Source organism: Pipistrellus hanaki (genome assembly GCF_964339955.1).
Source record: "Pipistrellus hanaki genome assembly, chromosome: 6".
NCBI classification, from domain to species: domain Eukaryota; kingdom Metazoa; phylum Chordata; class Mammalia; order Chiroptera; family Vespertilionidae; genus Pipistrellus; species Pipistrellus hanaki.
Genome location: NC_140508.1, coordinates 53,951,655 through 53,976,970, shown reverse-complemented (window position 1 = coordinate 53,976,970; position 25,316 = coordinate 53,951,655). Strand labels below are relative to the sequence as shown.

Genomic DNA, 25,316 nt, shown 5'->3' with positions numbered 1-25,316 from the left:
CCAGAGACCATTTGGAAGGGTTAGCCAACGTTAATCATAATTTATTAGTATAAAACTTACACTCTGAAAGCCACAGGTACTTTATATTAGCATGTGTGTATGTTTGTGTGCAAGCATGTGTGCACATGTATAGACAGGACTGCCTAGCAAAGGGTGCTGGGATAGAGCATCAAGTATGCGGGTCCTTTCTCCTCTGCACTCTGGACCCATCCTCTTCTGCTGAGGGGGACTTGACTCCATCAGTTGTTCTCTTTTCCTGTATCTCCTCCAGCTTCTCGGCAGGTTCTTTCTTTTCAGCATATGCATACATGTTATCTTTTCTCTTTTAAAAATAACCCTCTTGTCTCCATCCTTAGGCACAGCTTCTCTCAAAGCTGAAAAAGTGATCTTTCAATATCTCTTCTCTCTCAGTTCACTTCAGTTGAACCCGCTATCCACTCCCCACTTATACCCCGAGAGTGGGAGAGCAATGAGGGAAAGTAGTATGGGAAGGGGTGAAGGAGGGAAAAGAAGAGGGAGAGAGGAGGGGCAGAGAAGGAGGATATAGTCTCACACTCTCTTCTCACACATTACATTGGAACTGCTCTGTGACCTCCTGGTTAAATCTAATTACTAGAAATACTTCCCAGTCCTTGTCTTACTTGACCTTTCTGTGACAATGAGCATTCTCTGTTTCTTGAAGTGGTGCCACTTCCTGGTTCTCTTCTTATTGTTCTTTTTCTTTTTTTCCTTCCTTTATTGGCTGTTCTTTCTTTTAAATGTTTTAAATGTTACTCTCCCCAATAGATATGGTTCTTGATCTATTTTTGTTTCACTTTCTGGAAGAATCTCACCTAGAGTTAATATTCTGCTACAACCTATATGCTAATAAATCCCAAATCAATATCACTATTCAAGACTTTCCTCCTTATTTCCAAACCAGTGTATTTACCTATTATAGAGCATCTCTACCTAGAGTATCCTTCAACTTCAGCATGTCCAAAATTTAAAATTTTCTGTCAAACCTACTCCTCATCCTTTTATTTACAATCTCAGCAAATGACATTCTACATACCTCTCTAAGTTAACTAAATTAAAAAAACTGAGTTATCCTAGACACCTGCTTTTTTTATCTCTCATATCTTAATACTCTCGGAATCTTATTGATTCCATCGCCTACATATCTGCCATAAACATTCTTCTGTACCCCCATTGTACTAGGTTTGGGCCAATCAGCATCCCTCATACGATTGTTTTAGTAATTGAAATAGTCCTCTTACCTGTTAAGACTGCTTCTTGCTCTATCATCCTGTCATGGCTAGAATTACTTTTTAAACCCAAATACTGCATCTGTCCTCCATTAAAAACCTTTATCTCTTCATTGTCTACAGGATAAATTTTAAACTCTTGAGCATAATCTGAACCTGTTTGGGTTCATGTCCTACTACTACTACATCTTTTGCACTTTAATTTTCAGCAATTGAACCATATGTCATTCCCTGAATGTGATTTTGTCTCACATATATAGACCCTTACACATGCATAAAACTCTTTTCTCTGCTCCTAATCCAGTTAACCTGTCAAATTCCTCTTTCTCTCAAGGGTCAGCTTAGGCATCACTTAATATAGCTTTTTTTGATTTTCCAAGGCAGATTTAAGAGTCTTTATGTTTATATATCCCCTTTTTAATGTGTTTTATTACTGTTTATCACATTTTATTGCAGTTCTCTTTTTACCTTTCTATGGCCCATAAGTTCCTTGAGGACAAAAGTCTTTTAATCTAGCACCTAGCACAACACCTGGAACATAATATGTGCTCCATAAATACTTACTGAATTATTGGAACTCCGTGTGTATGAAATATTTGTGTATGTGTGTTTTAGATGCTATCTTTTTTTGTAATTTTTTTATTGATTTCAGAGAGGAAGGGAGAGGGAGAGAGAGAGATAAGAAACATCAATGATGAGAGAGAATCATCCATCGGCCACCTCTTCATGAGCCACACTAGGGATTGAGCCCAAAACTCGGGCATGTGCGCTGATCAGGAAATCAAACAGTGACTTCCTGCTTCATAGGTTGATGCTCAAGTTGAGCCACGCCAGCTGGGCTGTATATAATATTTGAACATAGATGATTTCTGCAGGAATATGTATTAGTTTAAAACTTGAAAATTGTGCAGTACTGAAAATCTCTCCCATAAAGTATGTTTTTATGAAAGGAATTATAAATATGGTTTATAGTATATCTTAGGTCACAATGCACCCATTATAAATACATATTGTTTTTATTGCCGAGACCGGTTTGGCTCAATGGATAGAGCGTCGGCTTGGGGACTGAAGGGACCCGGGTTCGATTCCGGTCAAGGGCATGTACCTTGGTTGCAGGCATATCCCCAGTAGGGGGTGTGCAAGAGGCAGCTGATCGATGACTCTCTCTCATCGATGTTTCTAGCTTTCTATCTCTCTCCCTTCCTCTCTGTACAAAATCAATAAAATATATTTTAAAATAAATAAATAAATATTGTTTTTATGATATTACTCAGTTGCAATAAGAAAAATAATCTATTTGTTGCATCCAATTCACTTAAGATAAATATCAAATTTAGCTGAAAATGTTTGGCAGATGCAGATGTTAGATATTTGCAACTTATTGCCATTTATAGTAGATATATTTGGGCCTTTTTGCACAGAATATTAAAAATTGTTCAGTGCCATCTTGTAAAATGGTTCTGTGAGCCTTTTATTCCTCTATTAAATTTTTTTTAATCCTTTAGGATATGTTTATTAATTTGAGAGACAGACAGAAACATTAATGCGAGAGAGAAACTTCAATTGGTTGCCTTCTGCACATGCCCCAACCAGGAAGCAAACCTGCAACCTTTTTGGTATATGAGACAATGCCCCAACCAATTAAGTCACCTGGCCAGGGCTTTTTTTGTGTTTTTTTATACATCTAGTTTCTACAATTATATACGGTAATTGGGTTTGTTGTTGTTTTTTTTTACTTAGAAACACGTGGAACAAGCAGTTATACCACTGATAAGTCATCTTTTAATTTAGCTACAATAGTTACCGAGACACTTGGACTTAATGTTCCAGAAGAATCCGTAAGTAGATGTTTAGTTTGGTAGTAACATGAATTAATTGGTGTCTTTTTAGGTCAGTTTTTAGAGAATTGAGCAAGGAAAAAAAAAAAAGAAGACCACTTTTTTTCCCAAGGACTATTGGATAAAGGCATAGAACAAAATTGATGTGGCTAGAAAGGCTCATTTATATTATCTGCCCCAAGCTATTCCAGAAATCCAGAGTCTTTAGAATTTTGGGGATATAGATTGTGAATTGAGTCAAAATTTAGGGAAATGATAATGGCTTAGTAGAGGGTTTGGCCAATCCTCTTCCTTGCACCCAGTCTTCCCCTTATTCCTACCCTGTTTCATCTAAGAGAAGGCCTGAGCCTTTAGATTTATTTCAGAATTTATTGGATCTTCTGGACCTCCTTTAAACTGGGGTTTGATTTGAAAAACAGAATGAATTTTTGGGACTACCATATATATTTTAGTTCTCTGTACTTATAAGTGCCAATTCCAATTAATTGGAATTTAGTATGTTCACAATATTATGCAACTATCACTTCTCTCTGGTTCCAAAGTATTATTATCATCATCCTAAAAGAAAGCCAGTTAAAGATTTAGTCCTTGTTCCCCAATACTCATTACCTCTGGCATCCACCAATCTGCTTTCTGTCCTTACAAATTCACCTAATCTGGGTAATTCATGTAAATAGAATTTTACATGATGTGACTTTTGAGCCAGGCTTCTTTCATTTACCCTATTTTTGAGGTTCAGCCATATTGCAGCCTATATTTATACTTCATCCTTTTTAAGGAAAAATATTTCATTTTATTTATGTACTTTATATATTACTATTGAAGGAATCTCACAGTCCCATGAGCCCTCTTGGTGATGAGCTCTACCACTCTCTGGAAGGAGATCATAAGAAACAACCTTTAGAGGAAGCTACAAGAAATGATAAAGATAGTTTAAGGTAATTGGGGCACTTTGGTGAAAATTTACAAACTATTGGTGAAATTCTAGTATAATGAGTTCCATATAATTAAACTATTTCTCTCCCTCAGCATATAGTATGTTATTCTGATTGAATTTTTATTTTAAAAATATTTTCTCTAGTTTATGACCATTTGAGGGCTTTTTTTGCTTTACTCTAGTGAAACATATTTTTAGATTCTTTCTGTACTTCTATTAAGCAGTACATAAGAGTTCCCAGCCTTGTTACTCTGCCCCTTTAAAAACCCAGTCATTCCTTCTGGGTTTGCATTCCCAAAAACTGGATATTGTATAAAGCTTGGGTGAAACTGTATAAAGATAGTGTTGTATCTTGCTTTTACTAATTTCAGAACAACCATCCTTCCTAACTAATAAAAAAGTGATGTGCAAATTGACCATACCTCCACTACACCCACAAGCCACGCCCACCAGCCAATCAGGAGCACATATGCAAATAAACCCAACCAAGATGGCTGCAGCCACAGAGAGCAGGAGGGAGGCTTGGGTTTCCCCAGCAATAGAGGAAGCCAAGCTTTCCGCCTGCCCTTGCCAGCCTAGGCCTCCACTCAAGGCTACAGAGTTTCAATTATAGAAGATAAATAAATCCCAACAGAAATGGCTGCCACCACTGAGTAAGCAGAAGGCTTGGCTCCACTTCAGGCTACAAAGTTTCAGTTATACAAGATAAATCCCAGATATGAGGGCCTCTGCTTGGGTCACCAGGGGGCATGGCCGGCCTGCAAACCACCACAGGCCCCTCTCCCAGGTCACCCCACACCCCAAGGGAACTCCCACCCTAATCCAGGACACTCTTCAGGGCAAACCATCTGGCCCCCACCCATGCACCAGGCCTCTATTCTATCTAATAAAAGACTAATATGCAGATTAACCATCACTCCAACACACAAGATGGTTTCCCCCATGTGGTCAAAAATGGGTCCCCCCATCTGGACACAAGATGGCCACCACAAGATGGCCAGCAGGGCAGGGCAGTTGGGAAGGACCAGGCCTGCAAGAGAGGGCACTTTAGGGCAATCAAGCCTGCAGGGGAGGGCAGTTAGGGGTGGTCAAGCCAGAAGAGGAGGGAAGTTGGGGGAAACTGGGCCTGCAGGGAACGGCAGTTGGGAGGGACCCAGGCCTGCAGGGGAGAGCAGTTGGAGGGACCAGGCCGGCAGGGAAGGGCAGTTAGGGGCAAACAGGCTGGCAGGGGAGTAGTTAGGCATCAATCAGGCTGGCAGGCAGAAATGGTTAGGGGCAATCAGGAAGGCAGGCAGGTGAGCAGTTGGGAGCCAACAGTCCTGGATTTGATCAGGCCTAAATGGGCAGTCGGACATCCCTCGAGGGGTCCCAGATTGAAGAGGGTGCAGGCTGGGCTTAGGGATAACCCACCCTCGGTGCACAAATTTCGTGCACCAGGCATCTAGTTAATTTATAATACCTATATCTATGTAGCATTTTGCTTTTTAAAAGCTTTCAGTTTTAGGTAGATATATCACATTTAACTTGTCATCACAGTAACTCATTAAAGTAGTATTTTGTCGATTATAAAATATTACCACTGTATTTTATAATTGACAAAAATGTAGCTCCAGAGAGGTTAAATGTCTTGTTTAAGGCTACATAGCTATTCAATACTAGAGGCAGAGCTTTACCCAACCAATGTCTCTCTACTACCAAAGCTGTCTCCTCTGCTAGAGGCAAACTGGGTCTTTTTTGTTATTAATCCTCACTCGAGGATATTTTTCCATTGATTTTTCCCCTCCGTTTATTTTTAGAGAGAGTGGAAGGAAGAGGGAGAGACACATTGATTGGTTGCCTCCCTTATGCACCCAAGCCTGCAACTGAAATATGTGCCCTGGAACCGAACCCAGATCCCTTCAGTCTGTGGGCAGATGCTTTATCCACTGAGCTAAACCAGCTGGATCTTAATTCATGTTCAGTTCTGTAGTATAAGAATTATGTTTCTTGGAGTTACTCATGACAAGATTTCATAACAACAGAAGTTGGGTCCCCAGTGGAATTTGTTAAAATATGATTTTTTTTAAATATAGTGAAGTTATTTAAATTATTTAGGAAAAATATTTGTAGGTAGGAATACATGGAATTGATATAGGATTATATCATTTTCCTCTGCTTTTTGTCAGCTAAAGGAAAAGAAGTTGAAGCATCTACCTCTAATATGTAGATAAAACCTTATTAATAATTAGTATATGTTTTTTCATCATGCTATCTTTTAATTTTTACCCGATTTCTTTATCTTCTTAGATTTTCAGATCCTAATTCAAAGACTCCTCCTCAAGAAAAACTGACTACTCGGGCATCATCTCCTGTGTTTGGAGCTACCTCTTATGTGAAAAGTAGTTTTGTTTTGAATACAAGTTTGTCTCCTTCTCTTTTGGAGACTGGGAAAAAATGCCATCTGAAAACAGCACTTTTTAGCAGTACTTCCAATTCTAGATCAGAGAAAACTAGATCAAAATCTGAAGACAGTTCCCTTTTCATACATCCTAATTTTGGATCCGAAGGGAACAAGATTATTAGCCAATCTTCTAATAAACAGATGCTTATAAATAAAAATGTAAGTGAATTCATAAGTGAACAGAATAATGATCATATTAAAAATGCTATTACTGATAAACATGTGGTGCCCCTGAAATCATTGGGATGCAAAACATCCAAAAGGAAGAAAATTGAGGAAGAAAGTGAAGATGAAGTAAGCTGCCCCCAAACTTCTTTTGATAAAGAAAATGCTTTTCCTTTTCCACTGGATAGTCATTCTTCTGTGAATGGAGACTATGTGATGGATAAACCTCTGGATCTCTCCGATCGGTTTTCAGCTATTCAGTGTCAAGAGAAGAGCCAAGGAAGTGAGACCTCTAAAATCAGATTTAGACAAGTGACTCTCTATGAGGCTTTGAAGCCCATTTCAAAGGGTTCTTCCTCCAGCCGAAAGGTTTTGAGTGGGAGCTTTGTGCCGGCCAAAGATCCTCCAGAGGAGCCCCGCCTACAGGAGTGTGTCCTCCAGCCCCTGATCAGATCCTCTCCAGATAACAAAACACCATTACAAGTAAAAGAAGAAAATCCTGTCTTTAAAATCCCTCTACATCCATGTGAAAGTTTGGAAACAGAGAATCTCTTTGATGATGTGAAGGTTTGTGTTAAATATTTATGGATTTTGATTTTAAATGGTTGTTTGTGATTTCACCTAGATGCAAATGATTCTTTCTGTTTTAGGGTGCTGGTTCTCATGAACCAGTAAGAACAAAAACCAGGTCAGTTCCTGGAGCATGTGAACTTGCATCAGTTCTTCAGTTGAATCCATGTAGAATCGCTAAAACAAAGCCTCTACAAAACAATCAAGGTATATACACTATAGGTAGTACTTCCACTCTTTATATATATTATCTTGGTATATTACTTAAGATACTAAATATATTCTTTTGATAGATTGAATTGTTCTGTGAGAAAATATTTCTACGTTTCTATATTTAAAGAATAATTCTCTTTGGTTTCATTTTACATGTGATTTATCCTTCTCTTGTGCTTTTAGAAAAGTGAATTGAGATCTTTAATACCTACTTTTATAGGTGATTTTGTGGAGTTATCTATTCTATGTAGTTCTTTTTTTTAAGTTTTTATTTTTTGAATTAGAGAGAGAGAGAGAGAGAGAGAGAGAGAGAGAGAGAGAGAGATTTGTTATTCTACTTATTTGTATATTCATTGGTTGCTTCTTGTATGTGTCCTGATCAGAGATGGAACACACAACCTTGGTGTATCATAATGATGCTCTAACCAACTGAGCTACCTGGCCAGGGCTGTAGTTATTTCTTATTTTCTTTACAAAAGCTTTCAAAAAAAAAAAAAAAAGTACACAGAATTTTAAAATATATAAAGTAGAATTTTCATCATCCAAAACTTATTTCTCACCTCATAGATAACCTGTTCTTTTTCTTTGTGTTTACATGTATATCTATAAACATATATTTACATGGGTTTTTCGGATTCTTATTTTAAAACATTGTCTGCTGTAATATCTATATCATTCTTTTCATAAGTCTGCTCTGTTTAAAATGAGTCTTTGGATTTTTTAGCAACCAAGTATTTCTGAACTTCATATGCAGTATTTTGTCTTTTATTCTTCATTAGAAAGTTATTCCTTAATTCTAGGTTTATTTTACCTTTTTTCCTGAAGCACAGTCTATTTTTCTTTTTTTTTTATTTCAGAGACAGGAGAGGGAGAGAGAGAGAGAGAGAGAGAGAGAGAGAGAGAGAGAGAAACATCAATGATAAGAGAGAAACATCGATCAGCTGCCTCCTGAAAGTCCTCTACCAGGGATCGAGCCCCCAACCCAGGCATGTTTCTTGATCAGGAATCAAACCAGCAACCTTTTGGTGCACATTCATAAAATTTATAAAATTCGTAAAATTTACTGGTTTTTATATACACACAGGTTTATTTAAACATTATTACAACCTATGTATAGAACATTTTTCATGATCCCAAAGTGAACAGAAAGAACAGTATCCATTAGCAATCATTCTTTATTCCCTACTCCTCTTGCTCAGTCCTACGCAATCAATAATATACTTTCTATCTCTGTAACTTTGCCTTTTCTGGAATTTTTATGTAATGAAATTATATAATATTTTGTGATATTTTTCATTATTTTATTTTTTATTATGAATAATGCTGCTATGAACATTGATGTATAATAGTTTAGTGTAGATATATGTTGTTATATATATATATATATATATATATATATATATACACACACACACACACATACATACATACACATACATACATACACACACACACACACACACACACACACACACACACCCTAGTAGAATTGTTGGGTCATAGGCTAACTCTTTTTAACCTTCTGAGAAACTAGGTGACTTTTCCAAAGCAACTATATCATTTCACATTCCCACAAGCAGAATGTGAGGGTTTCAGTTTTTCCACATCCTTACCAACACTTGTTACTATGTCTTTCTGGTTGGAGCCATATGGTGGGATGTAAAATGGTGTCTCTTTGGGGTTTTGATTTGCATTTCCCAGATGGCTAATGATGTTGAACATCTTTTCATGTGCTTATTGGCCATTTGTATATCTTCTTTCAAAGACTGTCTATTAAAATCCTTTGCTCATTTTCAATTGGGGTATTTGTCTTATTATTGAGTTGTGAGAGTTCTTTATATATCATAGACACAAGTCCTTTACCAAAACTTCTCTTCATTCTGTGCATCCTATAATGTTTTTAAGTATTGACAATTTTTTTTTTAAATCTGTTCTTAATTGTATTTTTTTCCTCCTTATCTAAGATGTATTCTTTGAAAATATCCAATGGAGTATAGATCCAGGAGCAGACCTTTCTCAATATAAAATGGATATTACTGTAATAGATACAAAGGTAAGTTAGAAAGTAAAACCTAGGCTTGAGAGAAGATGCTTGTGTTGTATATCAAAGCTAAAATATTTTATAGGCAATAAAATATGAATCTATATTTCTAAAAGGTAAAAGTAAATATAACTTAATGCTACTAAATGTACACTTAAAATTGTTAAATTAATGTTTTATATATATTTTACCAGAATGTTTTTTTAAGTAAATATAAGAACATAAGTGGACAATTGTTAAAATTTTGGATTTTTGAATATTCAGGATGGCAGTCAATCAAGATTAGCAGGAGAGACAGTGGACACAGACTGTACGTTGGTCAGTGAAACTATGCTTTCAAAGATGAAGAAGCAAGAGCAGAGGGGAGAAAAAAGTCCAAGTAAGATATGACTTATTTTCTTATTTTAATAAAAATATGGAGGGAAATACCATTGCATTGATGAGCACAAGTGATCTCTTCACCATGAACGAAATGTTTTTTCCCTGTTCTGATGTTAGATTTCTCTTAGTAAAGCTCAGAAAACCTATTTGAAAAAATAATGATAGAAACTTCCCCTACCAGGTGAAGGAAATAGACGTATAAGTCCAGGAAGCACAGAGAATCCCAAACAAGAGGAACACAAAGAGGCCCACAATAAGTCACATCATAATGAAAATGACAAAGAGAGAATCTTAAAAGCAGCAAGAGAAAAGCAGTTAGTTACCTGCAAGGGAGGAAGCATTCATATGACTCTCAGCTGGTTTTGCAACAGAAACTTTGCAGGCCAGAAGTTAGTGGCAAGAAATATTCAAAGTTATGAAAAGCATGGACCTACAACCAAGATTATTTTCCCTAGCAAAACTATCATTTAGAATTGAAGGTCAGATAAAGAGCTCCCCAGACAAGAAAAAGCTAAAGCAGTTCACTTATCACCACCAAACCAGTACTGCATGAAATGTTAAAGGGTCTTCTTTAAGAAGAAAAAAAAAGATCAAGAATAGGAACAATAAAATTGCAATAAATACATATCAACAATTGAATCCAAAAATCAAAATAAATGAACAAGCAGAATAGGAACAAACTCATAGATACAGAGAACATTTTGATGCTTGCCAGATGGGAAGAGGTGTTGGGGAGATGGGTGAAAAAGGTGAAGGAATTTAAAAGTACAAATTAGTCATGGCAATGGATACAGAAAATAGGTAAAGGCCTGGGGTGGGAGATGAGTAGAGGGAAATAAATGGGGAACATCTGTAATACTCTCAACAATAAAATAAATTTAAAAATAAATAAATAATAAGTAAAAGGTATAAAAGGGAACCTTGAAAGTCCTGTTTTAGAAATACAATTTTCCGGAGCAGTTTCATAATGCAAAAACAGGGGAACCTACTGAAAAGTATTAGTATAGATTCGCAAATTAGCAGTAAATCTTCATCCAAAAGAGGTGGGAACAGAAGGATTTTGCTTGGCACCATTTCTAACTAAAGCAGCATATGACATGAGATCAACTAGACTAGGACTAGTTTCATTTGTCACCCGTTTGAATGGAAGGTGTAGGACCTGCTACTTGGGGATTCGGTGCCAGAAAAGGCATTTACCAGCCCTCATCTGTTGGAAACTGAGGACGTTCAGACTGTATTTGCATTCTCAATCTGCTGAATATTCTGTGGTCTACCAGCTCAGCCAAATAATGAAACAGCTATTCTTATTCTCACTTCTTCAGAGACACCTTTTTTCTTGCTGCCCTACATGCAGTAAATGAGAGAAAATGTTAATACTTTGCCTTAAATCTTTGTCCCTTAAAAATGAATAATGATTTATATTGATCAAATAGCCAGCTGCCTAAGTTGTGAGAGGATGGTACCTATTGAAAACCTTGGCAGTTGTTACTGTTTTTTTTTTTTTATAGTGAATGACACAAATAATTTTCTTCTTAAAAAGATACTTTACTTTTAAGATTATTTTGTTCACAAAATCTATTTTACAGTAAAGCAACAAGCAGACTGTCAAATTACAGCGGGGAGGTTGGGGAGATCTGGGGGAGATAAAAGATCAACCGAAGGACTTGTATACATGCATATAAGTACAACCAATGGACACAAAACTCTGGGGAGGAAGGGTATGTATGGAAGGGGGAGGGGGGCATTGGTATATGTACAAAAATAATAATTTAAAAAATGAGAGAGAGAAAAAGAGAAAAAAAGAAAAAGAAAAAAAAATCTATTTTATCCAGAAATTTGGCTCTCAAAATGAAAAGTAAACAAGTGTCTAATCATCTTATATAATAAAAGCCTAATATGCTAAGTATCCGGTTGTCCATTCAACCAATCAAAGCGTAATATGCTAACGATATGCTAAGACTGCTCAACTGTTTGCTATGATATGCACTGACCACCTGGAGGCAGACAGTGGACCAGTTGTTATGATGTACACTGACCACTAGGGGCAACACTCTGGTAGGTTAGCTTGCTGTTGGGGTCCAGCAAATCAGGACTGAGCGAGACTGGCTGAACACGCCCTGGAGCCCTCCAGCAGTCCCTTCCCAGTGGCCAACCTCCCGCATCCCTCCCCAAGGGGTCCCAGACTGCGAAAGGGTGCAGGCTGGGCTGAGGTGTCACACCCCACCCCTTTATCCCTGTGCATGAATGTCATGCATGGGCCTCTAGTTTAGTATATAATGAGCTGCAATCTAATAGGGAACAAACAAGCAAGTAAATATATGGTATGATAGATGATTAATTTGTTCACAATACCAGCCCTGATAATGTTATTTTTATAGGAAAAGAAAAACTAAAGTGTGACTACTTTGGCTTCAAATTTATCTAGTTGATTCAAAGAATGCAATGGTTCCCCAATATTGTATAGAAGTGAGATTAGAACTTCAGCTAATGACATTAATTTTGGTAAATAGGTCTTGCATATACTAATGATGCATAATAAATTAATCTAATAACTTAAAAGATTAAAATAATAGATGTTGTCTTATCTTTCACAGTTTCTATGGCAAAGAAATTCAGGAAGGGCTTGGCTGAATGGTTCTATCTCACAGTCTGTCATGCAGTTGTAGGCAGATGGTGGCTAGAGATAGAAGAGCCAAATTGTAGATAAATGGGGGTGACTTGGCATCTCTCCTCATTCAAGTCTTAGAGTTTCTTCATATGATCTTTCCACAAGGGCTAGTCAGAGCTTTCTCATCACATGGAGATTAGGTTCCCAGAGTGAGAATCCCATAAGAGCAAGGTAGAAATAAAAGGTAATTTTTATGATCTGGCTTCAGAAATTGCATAATGTCACAAAGACCTGCCTAGGTCCAAAGCAAGAGAAACGTGGCCCTCACTGCTCAGTGGAAGGAGTGTCGAGATCACTTTGTAAGAACAGCACATGGGATAGGAGATATTGCTGAGGCCCTATTGGAGGGGGGAGAAAAAAAAAATTTCTGCCCATTTTACCCATAAGATAAACCTTTTAAAACTTAGAAATGGTTAAAATTTAACACTCCAATAAAAACTCTAAATTGCTGCTAATGTTTCAACCCACAGAATGTTAATTTGCACCCCCTACTCTGTGTTAGGACTTACAGGTACAATGATAGAAAGATCAATAGGATATAGTCTCTGTACTCAAGTATTTCACAGCAGAAGTCAGCAACTTACTGTGATTTACTAACTGCATATACAGAATGCTTTGGGAATGTCTAGCACACTGACTACACATAAAAGTCTATATTATCCAGAAATTTGACTCTCAAAATGAAAAATAAATGTCTAATCATTTAGTATATAATGAGCTGCAATTTTACACCCAGAAAGTGTTCCAGGAACTGGAGACAATTCGTAAACAAAACAGAACAAAAGTACTAATTGGGCCGAAACTGGTTTGGCTCAATGGATGAAGCGTCGGTTTGGGGACTGAAGGGACCGGGTTCGATTCCGGTCAAGGGCATGTACCTTGGTTGCGGGCATATCCCCAGTGCGGGGTGTGCAAGAGGCAGCTGATCAATGACTCTCTCTCTCATCGATGTTTCTAGCTCTCTATCTCTCTCCCTTCCTCTCTGTACAAAATCAATAAAATGTATTTAAAAAAAAAAGTACTAATTGGGAATAAAAATAAGTATATGGTATGATAGATGACCGTTAGTGCTGGAGAAAGATAAAATATGGTATGGGTGCAGCTAGAGCATCATGGATTGAGAAAGATGGTAGTTATTTTATAGAGTAATCTCAGTAGGCTTCTGTTCTGTCATATTTGTTAGCCAACTGGATCTATTTCTTTTTTTTAGTAAATTTTGGTGAGTTTAAAAATGTGGTTCTATGGTGGAAAATGCAGTTAGTACTCTGAAGATGAATTTAGCATTTTGCATGTCAAATATGAAATTGAATTAATTATATCAACACTACCAAATGTTAATGGTAATGCAAGAAAATACATATTTTTTGCTGCCACATTAGAAAAACAAGCAGGTAAACAAAATTCTATACTTTATTGTATATTTTTATTGATTTCAGAGAGAAAGGGAGAGGGAGAGATAGAAACATCATGAGAGAGAATCATTGATTGGCTGCCTACTGAACACCCCCTACTGGAGATTGAGCCCACAACTCAGGCATGTACCCTGACCAGAAATTGAACTATGACCTCCTGGTTCATAGGTCAATGCTCAACCACTGAGCCACGTTGGGCTCTATAGAGATTTTAATGTCAGCTATTTATACCCATTTTATTTAAGCAGTATTTTTTTATTATTATTCATTATATTTTTTATTCCTCAGTTTCTTTAGTAGATCTTTTGGTTTAGCATAAATTATATATGACCTGATAGGAAGAAAATGATTTTTAATGTTTGTAATGAAAATAACAAAAACTAGTATTCTCTTTACATGAGTAAAGGATATTTGGAGCCATAACATAGAGGTTTTATAAATGTACAGTAATTATCTAGACTTGGGAGTTTATTCTTGCCTCATGCACATTAAAATTATTTTGTGGCAATTAGTCTATTGTATATAAAAAAGCAAATGGTCTATATAGAAAGCAGAAAGCTTGCTTGTTGCCCTCAGTCAGTGCTCTTTTACATAGGTAGAGAAAGAAAAATGAATGATAGCTTGGAAGATATGTTTGATCGGACAACACATGAAGAATATGAGTCCTGCTTGGCAGATAGCTACCCCCAAGTAGCAGAAGAAGAGGAGGAATTGTCAGCTACAACAAAGAAAACAAACAGTAAGGCTATTTTCTTTCTTATTATGGCTTCTCAGTTACACTGAGTTCAGTCTAATTAGTAGAGTATGGATGAAGTATATTTATTAATGTTTCATGTTGCTTGTATAAATTTCTTTTTCATAGGTTTTGTGTTTTCTTTCCAGACCAATAGAAGAGTTACACGAATAGTTCAAAGGGTTCCCCTGTTCCTTTCACTCAGCTTCTCCTTGTTACGAGCTTATGTAATCATAAACTCATCAGGATTTAGAAATTAATCTTGATTTGATACTACACATTTCTCTATAACATGTGCATAAAGTTTATAAAAGTTTTGAGAAATTTTTTAAGTAATTAATGATTGTAATAGAGTGAAAAGAGGTTTTCTAGAAAATTCAGGCTTTTATCATGCTTGAATGCTTTACCTTTCCAGACAAAATACTTAATGTAACTATATATATATGTCTTCTTAAACTATATTTTACTAGAAGCAGTAGTTTATAATGTAGGATAGCAACCAAAGGAAGAATACTGTAAGTATTCACTGTAAGTGAATCTCTAAAGTAGTTGGTCTAATTGAAAATTGGTTATAATTCTAGCTAAATAGAATTTTCTTACTGTGAGCAAAACAGAATTTTTCATCTTAGGCAAAGTTTTTTATGCTATGATACAGTCTATCCTTGATTATTTTTTCTTTTGTGCTTCCATCAGGTTTTTAAAATGACAACTCTAGGCTCAGAGTGAATGAGACCCTGAGTGAAGATACAGAACAGCATGCCTTGCTTGCTCAGTCTGTGGCAAAATCTTCATCAAGCAAATTTTGTGATAAAAATCTACAACGGTTAAATTTACATTTTTTCCTCAAAAAGAGCCTTTTGCAAATTGGTTCCACTTAAAAATATATATATATTCTTTTTTACAAAATATAATTGATTTGTCTCTCTTTTAAGTTACATTTCACCTTAAGCATCCCAAAATTTCTTCTCACTTAACTTTTGTGACAGTGATACAACATTCTTTTGAACTCTGACAACCTTTTTTTTTTCCTCCTAGATTATCCGCAATACACTGGTTTTTTTCTCCTCACACTCATTTTCTCTCATGCTTTTATTAACCACATCTGAAATTATGATTCCCAAATCTGCATGTCTAGTCTGACTTCTCTGATGAATCCCATCCTGCATTTTTATTGCTACTTTTGTATCTCCTCAACAGTTTAAATTTAACATATCTAAGCCAAGTTCCATTTATTTCTTACCAAGTGACCTTTCAGGCGTTTTTATTTTTCCCAGTCACCCAGGCATATAATTTAGGACTTGTTGCTCATTTATTTTATTTTTTTGACTCTCATATCAAAAAATTCTACTAAGTCGTCACTCATAGGAAAGATCAAGTTTGGGGTAGGGTACCAAAAGTTCAGTTCTGGACATGTTAAACTAGACACCTGCTGTGTCTATAATGGAAGAACTGCTGTGTTGGATACACACTTATGGGACAGGACTTGTTTCAGTGGGGCTTTGGTACTGAGTCTGCCTCTTGAATGTGTCACTTATGGATGCAAGTAGCTGAAATCTGGTGTCGTCTCACACTGACCACTAGATAGACTAGCTTCTGGGTCTCTGATGGGGTGCTGGTCAGCTACTGTGGCCACCCAGCAGGAGCTACAGTGAGAACTGCAGCTTTCTCCTCTTTGCTTGGGGTATGGAGGTTTTGAAGCTGTCTGACCAGAGCTGCAGTTTGTTAGGTTAAGCTGCGATAGAGCTGGCCATTTATATGCAAAAGCCACTGCATGGAGCTTGAGTGGGTTTGTAGATTGTGCAGGGTGGGGTCTCAGGGAGTCACTAGGCTAGGGCGTGGCAAACAGCGACGACTGCCAATCAGCCATCTTTGCATCTCCGCATTTCCAAGCCCGCATCCTGCACCCCAGCGTAAACAATGATTGCTGCGCGCGCCTCTGTAAGAAAGTCGCCCTCACTTTCCGACCCGATGGCAGACAGTCCAGCTTCTCCACATAGGAGTTTGGGTCCCCATAGCCTCCCCAGAAACTGGAGTTCAGAGTAATTGAGAGCTTGTCCCCCTTCAGGTTGAAAAAAGCAGTGCACCCAGTCACCCACCACCAACCCGATCCGCGCACTTCTTTACCTCAGCTTTTCAATGCTTGTGCGTGACTCAGTGATCTTTTCTCTTTCCTTCTTGTTGTAGAACTTCCACTCAGCCATGGTTCTGGGTGGCAGGCGTTTTGTTGTTTAGTTTAATTTTGAAATTGTTATGCTAGGCAACAGTTTGGGTGTTTCCCTATGCCACCATCTTGGTTTCCCCACCCTATAGTCTTTTTTCTTTTCTAGTGTCTTCTTTGTAGAGACCTTTATTAATACTTTCATAGATAGTGTTTTATCTCTTTAGTAGTAAATTTTTAAATATTTTTTATTGATTTTTGAGAAGGGAGAGGAAACATCGGTGATGATAGAGAGTCTTCAACCAACTGATCCCACAACCCAGGCATGTGCCCTGACAGGGAATCAAACCATGACCACCTGATTCATAGGTCTTTGCCCAACCACTGAGCCACTGCAGCTGGGCTAGTAGTACTTATAAGGTGACATAATTTGCACTCTGCTTATCATGCAGATGAAAAAAAAAGGGAAAAATTCGTTAAGAAAATGAAGGTCTTAATACATTTTTTTTTCCTCCCCCCAAAAAAGCTAATTATTTTAGTAATTGTGTATTCAGTTTGTGGTATGCTTCTTTTGTTTATAGCTCGTGGTGACAAACAAGATAAAGTCACACAGAAAGCATTTGTGGAGCCATATTTTAAAGATGAGGAAAGGTAAGCTGGTCTTAATAAATGCTACCAATGTGATTGAAAGTGTTAACAGGTCTTTCTTTGTCAGAACTTCTCTGAAACTGTAAAATTGCTACTTTGGTTAAAAAACAATGTGTTTCATTTAATTTATGGCCCTAACAAAACTGCAAATCAAGCTTTAAAAAAAATGACAAATTTTACAAATAAGGAACATTTTACCACCATTACCCTTTCTTTACATTGGTGATAGTTATTTTCTCTATTTTATTATAACAAATATATTTTATTATGAAGTTTATTTGAACTTTGGAATTTTTTAATTGTATAGCTGTAACTTTTACACAGTGTAAGACTTTAGGTTGTGCTTCAGAATTATTTTATAAGGTTTTTTCTTCCCAAGATACTCCCATACCTTTTTAATCCATACCTCAGTGGCTTTGACCTAACTTCCTAGGTCTCCAGTGGTTCACAATAGGATTTGATCCATTTAATAACAAACATAAATGACTAGAGGCCCAGTGCACGAAATTTGTGCGCAGGGGTGGCGGACAAGGTTGTCCATCAACCCAGCCTGCACCCTCTCCAATCTGGGACCCCTTGAGGGATATCCTATGGGATTGGGCCTAAACAGGCAGTCGGACATCCCTCTCACAATCCAGGACTGCTGGCCCCCAACTGCTCGCCTGCCTGCCTTCCCGATTGCCCCTAACCGCTTCTGCCTGCCAGCCTAATCACCCCTACCCACTCCCCTGCCAGCCTGATGGATGTCTAACTGCTCCCCTGCCAGCCCATTTGCCCCCAACTTCCCTCCTCTGCAGGCCTGGTCACCCCTAACTATCCCCTGCTGGCCATCTTGTGTCCACATAGGGGCAGGATCTTTGACCACATGGGGGCAGCCATATTGTGTGTTGGAGTGATGGTCAATCTGCATATTACTCGTTTATTAGAAAGGATAAAGGCCTGGTGCATAGGTGGGGGCCAGCTGGTTTGCCCTGAAGGGTATCCCAGATCAGGGTGGGGGTGCCCTTGGGGTAAGGGGTGGCCTGAGCAAAGGGCCTATGGTGGTTTGCAGGCTGGCTATGCCCCCCAGCGACCCAAGTATCTGGGATATATTTATTTTCTACAATTGAAACTTTATAGCCTGGAGCAGAGCCAAGCCTCCTGCTTGCACTGTGGCAGCAGCCATTTGTTTGGATTTGTTTACCTTCTATAATTAAAACTTTGTAGCCTTGAGTGGAGGCTTAGGCTGGCATGGGCAGGCGGAAAGCTTGGCTTCCTCCGTTGCCAGGAAATGCCCGCCCCCCCTGCTCTCTGGCTGTAGCCATCTTGGTTGGGGTTTACTTGCATACTTGCTCTGATTGGCTGGTGGGCATGGCTTGAGGAGCAGAGTGATGTTTAATTTGCATATTACTCTTTTATTAGGTAAGATAATTTTGCCTAATCTTTTGAAGAATTTAGGGTGGATGGAAGCAGCATAACAAAATTTTGACCACCTACATAAGCACCTATGTCACTCACATGTAGCACATACATAGCAGTAAAGAAGTAAACAGTAAAAAAGAAATTTAAAAGAAAGATAACAATCCCTGATCTTTACTTGTGGTAAATAATAAAAAACATAAAGCAGCCCTAACCAGTTTTGCTCACTGGATAGAGCATCAGCCTGTGGACTGAAGAGTCCCAGGTTCAATTCCGGTCAAGGGCATGTACCTTGGTTGCAGGCACATCTCCAGTAGGGGGTGTACAGGAGGCAGCTGATCAATGTTTCTCTCTCGATGTTTCTAACTCTCCCTCTCCCTTCCTCTCTGTAAAAAAAATCAAAAAAAAAAATTTTTTTTAAACATAAAGCACATGTACATACATCAAAGTGATGGAACTTTTTTTATATATTAATAAATGGGAGATGGCAGCGTAACCACAAAATGACATATGTCAAGTCCGAAGTAACCCGAGGACTGTCTGTAGATGAATCTGTTCTTTAGCAGGGAGTAGGCTAGCCCTGAAATATAGGTTCTTAGTACTAAAAAACCAAGTTAACAGAGGCAGTATTCTCTCTCTTGGTTATGGTATTCCTTAGTTTAATAATACAGTATTCCTGTTTGCTTATTTAATCCTCACCTGAGGATGCTTTTTATTGATGAGAGAAAGAGAGAGAGAAGAGAGAAGAGAAGAGAAGAGAGAAGAGAAGAGAAGAGAAGAGAAGAGAAGAGAAGAGAAGAGAAGAGAAGAGAAGAGAAGAGAAGAGAAGAGAGGGAGGGGGAGGGGGAGGGGGAGGGGGAGGGGGAGGGGGAGGGGGAGGGAGAGGGAGAGGGAGAGGGAGAGGGAGAGGGAGAGGGAGAGGGAGAGGGAACAGAAGAGAGAAGCATTGATTGGTTGCCTCCCATATGCACCCTAACCAGGAATGGGAACCCAAAACTTAGGTAAATATCCTGGCCGGAAATTGAACCCATCACATTTTGGTATACGGGACAACACTCCAACCAACTGACCTACCCCTGACCAGGGAAGTATTTCTTTTTACTTAGGCTATTTTATATTTCATCTCCTAATCTATTATTTTCAACCAGTCAGGGGCAAAAAAATGGGAATAGTTATCTTTTTCAGAGAAAAATAGCCACAAAAATACCTCACAAATAGTAGGCACTTTTAGTGAAGAAGTATTTGGGTTTTTGACATACTGAATAAACATTTCAAATAAAATGAATAAATATTTATTTTGGGATTATTTCTTCCCCTGGGCTCTCACCTTTGTTCATTTGAAACCTAAAACAAAGATCTTTGTAATAACAAATGGATGTTTAAACTTATTTTTCCCCCCAGAGAGACTACCTTACAAAATTTTCCTCATATTGAAGTGGTTCGGAAAAAAGAAGAGAGAAGAAAATTGCATGGACACACATGTAAGGAATGTGAAATTGTAAGTACTACTATAAACTGTTCAATTGTTGTTTTTTTAACAGTATGGCTTTAAAAATCATGAATGAATGATTTTTAAATCATAGATATAAACAAATAAGATTTGTATCTAGAAACCTAGTTTAAGCCAGGAATAACAGAGTACATAGGATATTGGTTGGAACCTAAGAGAAATAGATTAAAAAATGTATTTTTATTTGTTCTAGGGAGAGAGAAAAATATCAATGAGAATTATTGATCAGCTGCCTCCTGCACATCCCACACTGGGGATCAAGCCCTCAACCCAGGCATGTGCCTGGTGGGAAATTGAACCATGACCTCCTGGTTCATAGGTCGATGCTCAACCACTGAGCCATGCCAGCTAGGCTGGGTATTTTTTTTTTAATATATATATTTTATTGATTTTTTTCAGAGAGGAAGAGAGGGATAGAGAGAAACATCGATGAGAGAGAAACATCGATCAGCTGCCTCTTGCACACCCCCTACTGGGGATGTGCTGGCAACCAAGGTACATGCTCTTGACCGGAATCGAACCCGGGACCTTTCAGTCCACAGGCCGACGCTCTATCCACTGAGCCAAACCGGTTTTAGCTAGGCTGGGTATTTTTAATAAGTTATTTTTTAGAACAGTTGTAGGTCCATAGCAAAACTGAGTAATACATACAGAGTTCCCATTTACCCCTGTCCCCATTATCCTTTTCTTTCTTCTCTCTTCAGGGTGTACTTTCAACACAGCAATGAATAGACTTTTTTCCCTAATGTTTTTGGAATAAAGGTTAAATCATGTCACTTCTCTACTGAAAACCCTTAAATGTCTTATCTCACTAATAAACAGAATCTAAAGCCCTACAGCACACTTTAGCACCCCACTTTTCTCTGGCTTCATCTTCTAGTACTCTCCCACTGAGTTACAGACACATTAGCCTGTGTTGTTTGTGAATGTTGTAATTTGGTGGTAGTGTTTCTCCAACATTGATTGATAACTGTGATTCTTTAAGGGCCTCCCATCCCCATTCCCAGACTAAGATAACAAGAGCTTAATTCATGGCAATGAGAATGATGAAAAAGATACCCAAAAAAAAACTTGTTTCAGAGATACTCTAAAAAATTTAAACTACAGAAAAAAAAATGTTTGAAAAACCTTTACTTCAAACTTAAATTTTAGTTTCTCAACTATAAAATGGAACTAGCTGGATTATATATGATCCTATATCTCTGTTCTGTTAAACTTTACACTACTTTGTTTTCTTTAGATCTAGAGCTTACATACTGTGTATACATATTTTATTCTTGCTTGTGTGAAATTCATGTTATGATTGCAATTGCAAAAAAATCATATTTGATCCTAATTAAAAAGTACAGTTTGAGCCAAAACCCGTTTGGCTCAGTGGTAGAGCATCGGTCTGTGGACTGAAAGGCCCCAGGTTCTATTCCGGTCAAGGGCATGTACATTGGTTGCAGGCACATCCCCGGTGGGGGGTGTGCAGGAGGCAGCTGGTCGATGTTTCTCTCATCGACGTTTCTGGCTCTCTATCCCTCTTTCCTCTTCTCTGTAAAAGATCAATAAAATATTTTTTTTTTTAAAGTACAGTTTGAGGGGGGAATCATGAAGCCTTCAGCATTCAAAGTTAAACCTTTATTTTTAAAACTGTAGCCGAAGCCGGTTTGGCTCAGTGGTAGAGCGTCGGTCTGCGGACTGAAAGGTCCCAGGTTCGATTCCGGTCAAGGGCATGTACATTGGTTGCGGGCATATCCCCAGTAGGGGGTGTGCAAGAGGCAGCTGGTCGATGTTTCTCTCTCAACGACGTTTCTAACTCTCTATCTCTCTCCCTTCCTCTCTGTAAAAAATCAATAAAATATATTAAAAAACAAAACAAAACAAAACAAAAAAACTGTAGAGATAGGAAAATTACTTCAAAACCCAAACAACAATTGAGGAAGTGCTATTCAAAAATGCAGGCCTCTCATTTCTGTTACCGGTCTGGCAAAGGGAAAAGAGTTTGCACCAATAAGTAAATCATCTGTGTCAGTCAACACATTGTAAAGTTCAGCTGGTATTTCTTCCCACTGTAGACTTTACTGATGAAGGAGGCAATATGTTGATGTACACTGTAATACAAGCTTCTTTTCTCATTTGTGAAGCAAAGTTTCACATACCAGCAGTAATTACTGTTAGTAATTAATACTACAATCATCCGGTAGTATAGTTTTCTTTGCGTGCCTAATATTTTAGTAAAAAAATTTCTTAATTTCAAGTTTATAATCAGTAATCAAATCACCCCATTTACTATTCCTAAGTGGAAAACTTACCAGTTTTTATTTTTAGTATTATGCAGACATTCCAGCAGAAGAAAGAGAAAAGAAGTTGGCTTCCTGTTCAAGACACCGATTTCGCTACATTCCACCCAACACACCAGAGAATTTCTGGGAAGTTGGTTTTCCTTCCACTCAGACTTGTATGGAAAGAGGTGAGAGTATAGGTTATAACATTTTCAAATTAATTTTTTAATACATATATAGCCAAGTATAACCTTTTCTCAATGGTTCTCTTTACCTTCGGTAACAGTTTTGTGACTTACAAACAAATTCCTAAAGATAAAAGGCTTACCTTCAACTCTTAAATAATTTCATTGGAATCAGAAATTGTTTATACTTTAGTGCAGCAGTCGCCAACCAGTGGTCCAAGGTCCGTGAGGTCCGAAAAGTTGGCAACCACTGCTTAGTGTGATAGTTTATGCATTATCCTGGTCTGTCATTCAGATTTCAGAAAGCAGTTCCTGCTATCATCAAAACAGCTTTTACTAAAGTAAATAATCTTATAAAAGTTGCAATGTTTATCATTTCAAAGCCACTACTTTGAATTTTAGACTTTAAAATCTCACTTATCCAGAATAATGTTATTTTTAAACTACGTATGAGTAAAAATGACCTTTGTTTGCTTGGGAAATTGTTGACATGCAACTAGCTTACTCAAAAATGGCATTTACATTAATACAATTTGAGGATATATGCAATTTTAATGCTCTAGACATTTAATGGTAACATGGTTCTTACAAAAGATGCAGTCTTTGACAGTCATTACCATTATTTCCACTTTCCCCCTTAACCAGACACATGAAGTCCTCTGTGACATGACCTCTCTGCTGGTCATCATTTAGAATCTCAACATTCTGGATGAGAGCGTCTTTGTGTGAAAGAAACATGTTGCTAATATAATCTAAATTTGTAATTTGTTTTTAAGGTTATATTAAGGAAGATCTTGATCCTTTTCCTCGTCCAAAAAGACGGCAGCCCTATAATGCAATCTTTTCTTCGAAAGGCAAAGAGCAGAAGACATAGATATTGAAGCAAAAACATGATAGAGAACAATTTTTTCTTTCTAGTTATTTATAGCTAATGTTGGTATTAAAGTGATTTTTTTAAATCTGTAAACTGATTTATAAATCATTTTTCTATTAAAAATGTTTTTAAATGGCATTTACCCACCACACAACTACTTAAAATGTGGGGAAGTTTATATTGTTGTTGTTTTTTGCTTTTGCACCTCTAAACAATAAGGTGCTTTAATTTTGCACTCTAAGTTAAGAGTTGTTTATTTACTTTGTTTGGCATTACCCAATTACAGTTTTGAAAATATAATTGTCTGTGATTTGTTTTTCAGATCTTTTTATTCCATCTTTCCGTGGTATTTACATTCAGCAGTGACTTCATGTTTATCATTACAAATCTTCATCCTCTTAATCATTGCTCTTCTCTTGCTCATTCCAATATCTAAATTTGAGTTTAAACATCTAAATTTTAATAGTCCTTTTAGTTTTCCAGCTTTTTTTTTGTTGAATTGAAATGAGGTGCTACTGTTGAACATATTCCTCTTACGGTGTCCAAAATATACCAACTTTTTTCCTTTTTGCATGAACTATAAGTTAACATCGCCCTCTGATCTGATGCTAATATTCCAGTTTCTCACATGTAATTTGTGTTGTGTTTTTTTTCATTATACTTTTTTTTGTGTGTGTGCATTTTTCAAGATGAATTTGTTGAGTTTCTCTGCCCATATGTTCAAGTTTAGTTGTGTTGTTTCTCTAGATTGACTGTTATAAACTCCCAACTTAGCAAAAAAATAGATTTCTCTATTTAGCAACTTTCTACCCCTCTTGGACCTAGTATAACAGCATATGTGTGTCACCTTTTCTAGTGGCATTTTATTTATCAGTGGGTTTTAGTGTGTATGTATTCCTTTAATCCATATCTTGATAGTATCATATAAGCAGGATTACATAAACACTGAATAGAATGTCTCACTAAAACCTGAGTATAATCTTTATTTCTCAGGTCATTGCTTAGTCTTGCCTTCCTCACTGATGAAGGTTCTCATGTGAGTAAATTACATCAGTTTGGGTGATTCGGAATTTTTTACAATCCTATCGTAACTTCTACTCAGCACTTTTCTTCCCATCCCAAATTGTTTCTCTATCCTGTTTGATTTTTGTTCTCTGCTGACAGTTACCTAATCTCCCCCAAAATGATAGAAACCATTCATAACTATGCCAAGAACTGTTTATGCTACTCATATAGATTTTTCTTTTAATTCTCAAATAGTCTTCTGAATTTATGTATGAGCTTAACATTACGCTGCCAAAAATGGATCTAAGAAGCAGATTAAACAACAAATGACTTTTTTTCTTTTTTGCATCCACGGTTGTTAAATGCAGCTCCAGAATGCCCTTGTGGACAAGGGTAGAGTTTATTTGTAATTCAGTTACAAAAAAAGGAATAGTGTTACATAAACCAAACACTAATACATTTATTTAAAAACCATTTATCAAGCACTTTACCAGGCCCAATACTAAAGACAGAATCAGGCAAAAATGGACAAATTTTCTTTCAAAGGAACAAGCTTTTAAAGAAGACACACTTAATTTTATTGTTATCCCTGACATCTAGGCATAACAAACATGAATTTTATATTG

The 25,316-nt window shown here is 37.3% G+C and overlaps 1 protein-coding gene across 3 annotated transcripts in view; it reads left to right on the top strand.

Moving 5' to 3' along the window:
* RBBP8 (RB binding protein 8, endonuclease) overlaps positions 1 to 24,003 on the top strand; it is a 59,789-nt gene extending 35,786 nt beyond the window's left edge. For all 3 annotated transcript variants that reach the window (XM_084888044.1, XM_084888046.1, XM_084888045.1), the window contains exons 9-19: positions 2,988 to 3,085; positions 3,911 to 4,023; positions 6,309 to 7,194; positions 7,278 to 7,404; positions 9,375 to 9,463; positions 9,716 to 9,830; positions 14,508 to 14,651; positions 17,385 to 17,454; positions 20,251 to 20,347; positions 22,673 to 22,814; positions 23,588 to 24,003. In XM_084888044.1, coding sequence (XP_084744170.1) covers positions 2,988 to 3,085; positions 3,911 to 4,023; positions 6,309 to 7,194; positions 7,278 to 7,404; positions 9,375 to 9,463; positions 9,716 to 9,830; positions 14,508 to 14,651; positions 17,385 to 17,454; positions 20,251 to 20,347; positions 22,673 to 22,814; positions 23,588 to 23,685 — 1,979 coding nt within the window. In that variant the 3' untranslated portion in view covers positions 23,686 to 24,003. The remainder of the gene's footprint in view (positions 1 to 2,987; positions 3,086 to 3,910; positions 4,024 to 6,308; positions 7,195 to 7,277; positions 7,405 to 9,374; positions 9,464 to 9,715; positions 9,831 to 14,507; positions 14,652 to 17,384; positions 17,455 to 20,250; positions 20,348 to 22,672; positions 22,815 to 23,587) is intronic.
* The last annotated feature ends 1,313 nt before the right edge of the window (positions 24,004 to 25,316 follow it).